Consider the following 6349-nt stretch of genomic DNA (forward strand, 5'->3'; position numbering starts at 1 on the left):
ATATTCAATTTTCACCAAAATTAAAAAACAAAAAACTTGTTTTATTTAAATATATTAATATATAATCTCCAAAATAGATTTAAAATATCTAATTTATTTTTTAATTTAAAATATATATTTATATTTTCAATTCGAAAAATATTTTTACATAATATTACTGAAATAATTATTCTTATATTTATTAATATTTTTCATAAAAATAATGAAAATCTTATTCGGTAATCTTTATAAATTCTCTTCCTATCTTTCCTAAATTACCTAAGGGTCAAAATTCAATTTCGCTTCTATTTTAGGTAACACTTTTCCAATCAATTTGTCATTGTCCTTCACCAGCAAAGAAAGATGATATTAACTATGTTGAATAATTTGGTTTTGAATTTAAATATGTTGACATAGACTTATCTTTTTGTTATTTTTATCATTATTTTTATCATTTCTTATATTAAGAATTATAATTTGGACTTGGATTGGAACTTTAAATTTATTAAAGATTTAAACTTATCAACATGTCTACCATGATCAATCACTGTGTCAAGCTCATTACAAATTCACACTTGTCACTCATATGTACCATATTAAATCATTGTAGGCCTATAATGGTATTCATCATACATATAATCACTGTGTCAAACTTCATTAAAGATTCAGGCTTATCACTCATATCTACAATGATGAATAACTGTGTTCCTATAATGGTATTCATCATACATATTCCCAATGAGTATATTATAAGGCATCCAAGTGTAAATTATGAGGCATCAAAGTCAACAACTGAGGGACCATAAGGATACACCTCAAAGACTTTATAAAGCATTATTTGACCTCTATGTTGCATTTAAATAAGTTAAGATGCACACACAAGGTATCAAATATCAATTATAACCAAATATACATGCCCATTGACAATGCTCCCTCACGTTCACCCTAAAAAGGGGTAAAGGAAGTGCCAAGTTTCAATGAGGTGGGTCCAGAAGCCTCAATCTACAACACTTCACTTTATCAAGCGCCCTTTCATCACTCCACTACCTTTCAATCCATGGCTTTTAATTTTTTTAAACACCCACAGTGAGGCATCTCAGGACTCGTAGTGCATCCTCAACCCTTACAAAAGGTAGCAAATCCCCTTGATAAGGACAAGTGATGAACCTTGTGAAGATATGCACCCAGAACTCCATACACACTAACAAAGTGGACAAACGAGAGAACTTGTCTATTCGAGTAGGTGGCCTCACCCTTCTTCGGTATCAGATGCGTGGGCACCAAGTTCTATTGACTGAGATGGTATTTTAATGAAGCCATGATTAAGTATTGCCGAACATGGCCCCACATCTGCAAAATTATTCTCACAAACCTTGGAATTTGCGTGTAATTCAGGAACAGGACCTGGACAGGCTGACTCTAGAGAGGTTCGGACGTTGAACGACTTTCAGCCACTTTTGTTTCACCTCACGAGCTGATTCATGTTTTGGGTTCTGAGCAGTTTCTTTTGGTCCTTTTGGAATTTTTCCAAGGTGGGAATCAATGCGATATTGGGCCTCTTTGGCTTTGGAGTGACACTCCATAAAGGCTCAGAGCTGCGAGTTCTGCTTGGAGGATGTTAAGTACTCGTTAGCAGCGGGGAAAAAGCTTGTAAAATGTGTATAGATAGGTTGAACTGCTTCCATGGAGCTTATGCCAAGGTGTGTATTATTTCCTCGTCTGAATAGGAAGTTTATTTGAAAATTCTAGTTTTCTCTGGAAGGGTTTTGACCATTCTGGTTTTATGTCAGAAGGGTATTTTAAGATTCACTGATAGATGTTGAAAAATCTTGCGTTTTTGCTGTCTAGGCACTGTAAATTTATGTTTCTGTAAAATGGGTGTCTGAAAAATCCGCTCCACTTTATCACTGGTTATTGAAGAATTCTGTTTTATGTTTCTGTAAAATGGGTGTCTGAAAAATCTCCTCCACTTTATGACGGGTTATTGAAGACTTCTGTTTCTTTTTAAGATGGGTATTTGAGATTGTGAGGTTTTGTCAGGAGTTATAAGATTTTTGTTTTTATTTTTAAATTTGAAATTATTTCTTTTTCAGGGTATTGAAAAAGCCATCCAAAATTATGGGGTGTAATATGGGCTTTCTTGGAAATTGATTGATTCGACTTCAATTTTTGAAAGTCCTTTACCATCTGTAGAAGAGTTTGTACCGCAGTGCCATACCTGAGCCTCGCGGGTTCGTTCCAAAAGGTCTCACCTGAGCTAAAAGGGTTGAATGATTGAATCCTGAAAGGTCGTTGTTGACTTTCTTGTCAAATCCTCAAGCTATGGATTGAGAATTAGGCGTTGTAGCTGGAAACACTTTCCCTTTTTGTGTTGGGTGCAGAAAAGTTAATTGCAGAAAATAAATGGCGGACTGTAATCTTTTGCGGCCTTGTTTTATATGTCGAGTTCAGTAGATAATATGCATCATGTAGGACATTTAGGTATTTTCAGAAGCGTCTGGCCGTTGCAGGATTCCCAAGCCATGTGTAGAATGCGGATTCCAAATAAGGATGAGTTAAGTTTGACTCCAGAAGTTCCCCAGCCGAATACCTAAATTAATCTGTTCTAACGTATTCCATGTCCTCCAAATGCTAGGTTCTTGACTTCTTTTGTTTCACTGCATAATTTAAGTAGTTTGGACAGTATTGTATATTTCAGAGGTGCATATTTCTAATTTTTCACTTCACGTTTTTTTGTTTGTTTGTCAAGTTGTCTGTGTTCTTCAGGCTCGACTTGTCGCTTGAGGTGCCGCGACCTAGGGGCATCTAAGCCGTTAAAGTCACCTGGGAATCCGACCCTGCCTGGGCCACACCAGCCCTTAGCTGACTGGATTTTTAGTATGACTCCTTCCCTAACACAGGGCACAACCACCCCATGAGGTTTGATCGTGGTTCACCTTGCTGACGAGGCCCACCCATCCTCAACCGGTTGTGCTAGCGAGACTTGACAAGCTTTCACTTCACGTTATTAACATATCTGATACGGTTATTCATCCCATGGATTCTTGGGAAAGCTCATCTCTCTATTTGAAAAGGTCATCTGTGTTAGTGATAATCTTATGAATTGTGAGAGTTCAGAAAGATTACATGCAAGAAGGTTATCTAAATGTTTTGAGCTAGGTTGAGTATGCAGGTCATCTGTGTTAGTGCTAATCTTATGAATTGTGAGAGTTCAGAAAGATTGCATACAAGAAGGTTATCAAAATGTTCTAAGCTAGATTGAGTATGCAGGTCATCTGTACTAGTGTTAACGTTATGAATTGTGAGAATTCAGAAAGACTGCATGTATAAGTATATATGGGTGTTTGGAGGCTGTCAAACCTGATTAAGGACTTTGTGGGCTAGAAACATTTCATATTTTCCTCTATGAAGGATTGGTTCAATATTTTTTGGGTAGTTAAACGCCCTCTTTTTTTTGGAAGAGGGTAGAAAATTCTTCACAAGATCTGCTTTACAAACATGCTACGAAGATGCAGAGCTGCGATTGAGAGGTATATGTTCTGTGAAAATTATCCAGGAGCTGCAGCTAGTACCATCTGCATGGAAGACAGCATTAGCATTGGGTCACCTTTTAACAGCACCCGCGCATTATCACAGAACCAGTGTGGCCACATTAACTTGACCACACCTCAATAGACTTTGGTCAATCATATGATGAAGGAAAGCGAGGCCACTGGGTTTGAACTTGTGTCATGGTTACTTCAAGTGCTTTAATCAGAGCCCAACTGATGTTCAATTTTTTAAGGCGGCATTCCTTTCTCCTCTTATGCAATTCTAAAACCGACGTTTTGATTCATAATTCTAGATTGACAAGGACACATCTTTCAAGGCTAGAAAAGGAATTGTTTGCACGGAGTCAGTCAAACAATTTGACCCAGATATTAATTATCTTCTCTCTAATACCTTTGAACAATTACCTGATTTTCAACTCAATACGAGAGGGGAAAGCGTTAACTGTGTAAAATGCTGGCTGATTTTGCACTTAAATTCATTGAAGATTATTATGAAATCTTGAACTTAATTATATGTCGTTGTTGGTTTTGATTTTCTGCTTGTTTGTATGCCTAAAAATATCTTGTTTCTGTGCAGTTGATGGCTGCTGGGCATTCTTCTTGCAATTCTGGGAAAGGCAAGAGCCACCTAAGTCCCAATAAAATTGTCCATGGATTCAGTCTAGTGAAAGGAAAAGCTAGTCATCCCATGGAGGATTATCATGTTGCAGAGTTCACTCAGATCAAAGGCCATGAGTTGGGTTTATATGCTATTTTTGATGGCCATTTAGGTGACACTGTGGCTGCGTACCTGCAGAAGAATTTGTTTGCAAACATTTTGAGTGAGGTGAGTGACCAAATTTTTTAGTAGAGGGAACTGTGGTAGATGCCATGGCAAGTTATTCATATTTTGTAAATTAGATTTGATTTTCCTTATATTGCAGTCGCATGTCCCCTTTTATTAAGTAATTTTAACCTGTTTTAAGCCACAGTGGGCTTACAATTTTCTAGCCGTAGTTTGAAGTTTGAATAATTCATTGCTTTACAGGGTTGCCTGTTATTCACTGACTGGATATCATTTAATGCTGGAGGAATCAGCACCGATTATGATGAATTTTATTTGGATTATATATTATTTAAGCTCGAGTAGGGCTGCTTGTGATGTACCATATTTGGATAACTTAATATTATTTTCAGGATTAATTAGAGCGGGGGTTTGCTGTTGCTCAATGCTTTCTGATTACATTATGTGTTATTCCAGGAAGAATTCTGGGTTCATCCATCTAGGTCCATAATGAAAGCCTATGATAAGACAGACAAGGCCATTCTTATACACTCTCCTGACTTGGCCCGAGGAGGTTCCACTGCTGTTACAGCTATCCTGATAGATAGCCTAAAACTATTGGTTGCAAATGTTGGTGACTCTAGAGCAGTTTTGAGCAAAAATGGGAGAGCTATTCAGCTCTCAGTTGATCATGAACCTAGTACAGAACGTGGAAGCATTGAGAATAGGGGTGGTTTTGTCTCAAACATTCCAGGTGGTTTGGATTTATCTACATATTAACATTTGAAGAACGCAGGAAATTTTTCAGGGCTTGCTTCACCACTATGGGGGTTTTTATTTTCTGAAAATTTCAATTCTTAATTTTCTTCTGTAAGTTGAATTTTGTTGGAAGTGTGATTGGTTGCTATGAAAGTAATCAAACATTGTTACTTAAATTTGCAAACTCAGGAAATGTAAATTCTTTGTGGCAGGAGATGTGCCAAGGGTAAATGGGCAGCTTGCAGTTTCTCGAGCTTTTGGAGATAGAAGTCTTAAAACACATCTAAGGTCAGATCCTGATGTGAAAGAATGGGATATCGATTCAGAAACACAGTTTCTAATTCTGGCCAGTGATGGTTTATGGAAGGTTGGTATTCTACTATAGTCTTCGGTACTCTATCAAGAGCTTTAAATATTTGTTCTGCTCTTACCTTTTTATCGTACCCAGGTGATGGATAATCAGGAAGCTGTCAATTTTGTTAGTAAGATCAGGGATCCACAAATAGCAGCAAAGCAATTAACAGCGGAAGCTGTGAAACGAGAAAGCAAGGATGATATATCATGTATTGTAGTTCAGTTTAAATGATTGCTAGCTTTCTAAGGGACACGCACTTTTATCAGCATCAGATCCACATGGCGATTTGGATAGCAGCATATATTGAAAATGCTGGTCAGGAGTCCTGAGTGGCCTGGTGAATGCAATTTATGCCACTGTTTTATACCTAAAGCTAACAATGGTTTCAGTCTAGAAAAATGAGGCCTATGAAAGCCTGAAAACCCATAATCTTTCAATATACCCAAAATTTCTGTATGGTTATCGTCTTTTCTATATTGTAACAAAGTTCTCGAAACCTCCCTACAGATTGGTATTTTCTAGATTGTAACAATATGTACGTGCAACTTTGCTACAGATATGGAAATTGGAAATTTCCTTTTGTATTATACACCCAGAACAAGGATCTTTGTGATAATTTTGAAATTGAGAGCAGCTCTGTTATGTACCTTAGATCTGAATATGCTCTCTCATACAAAAATATTCGAGAATATCATAGAAAATCCCTTCTACTTTATTATATAAAAATATTTGTGTTGCACGAGTTTTTGGAATGTAGGAATGTTGGGAACTTGGATATGGGCCATACACCAAATTGGTGTATGAGACCCCCTTGTTTGTGGTACAAGGGACCCTTGGATATGGGCCAGACACCAAATTGGTGTATGAGACCTCCCTGTTTGTGGTACAAGGGACCCTTGGATATGGGCCAGAGACCCCCCTGTTTGTGGTACAAGGGACCCT

General features: G+C 37.3%; 1 protein-coding gene across 2 annotated transcripts; it reads left to right on the forward strand.

Annotated features, from left to right (window-relative positions):
• Positions 1–1084: 1084 nt before the first annotated feature.
• On the forward strand, positions 1085–5806 carry LOC149254124 (putative protein phosphatase 2C 9). Of its 2 annotated transcripts, XM_089460073.1 has the most exons (6): positions 1085–1281; positions 1375–1679; positions 4108–4356; positions 4771–5047; positions 5265–5419; positions 5501–5806. In XM_089460073.1, exons 2-6 carry the CDS (start codon positions 1635–1637, stop codon positions 5636–5638), a joined length of 864 nt encoding a protein of 287 aa, XP_089316199.1. In that variant the 5' UTR covers positions 1085–1281; positions 1375–1634; the 3' UTR covers positions 5639–5806. The 2 variants fall into 2 exon arrangements, with proteins under 2 accessions (XP_089316199.1, XP_089316198.1); XM_089460072.1 differs by having other exon boundaries at positions 1085–1679.
• Positions 5807–6349: the final 543 nt, after the last annotated feature.

This window comes from Pinus tabuliformis, chromosome 7 (genome assembly GCF_031772625.1).
Source record: "Pinus tabuliformis cultivar Carrire ecotype Pingquan chromosome 7, CPIR1, whole genome shotgun sequence".
NCBI classification, from domain to species: domain Eukaryota; kingdom Viridiplantae; phylum Streptophyta; class Pinopsida; order Pinales; family Pinaceae; genus Pinus; species Pinus tabuliformis.

Excerpts from the sequence above, each read along its gene's own strand:
- LOC149254124 (XM_089460072.1), top strand. The coding sequence starts at position 1,635 with ATGTGTATAGATAGGTTGAACTGCTTCCATGGAGCTTATGCCAAG. Across the intron at positions 4,357-4,770 it reads TTGCAAACATTTTGAGTGAG|GAAGAATTCTGGGTTCATCC; the intron begins GTGAGTGACCAA and ends GTGTTATTCCAG. Across the intron at positions 5,420-5,500 it reads CCAGTGATGGTTTATGGAAG|GTGATGGATAATCAGGAAGC; the intron begins GTTGGTATTCTA and ends TATCGTACCCAG.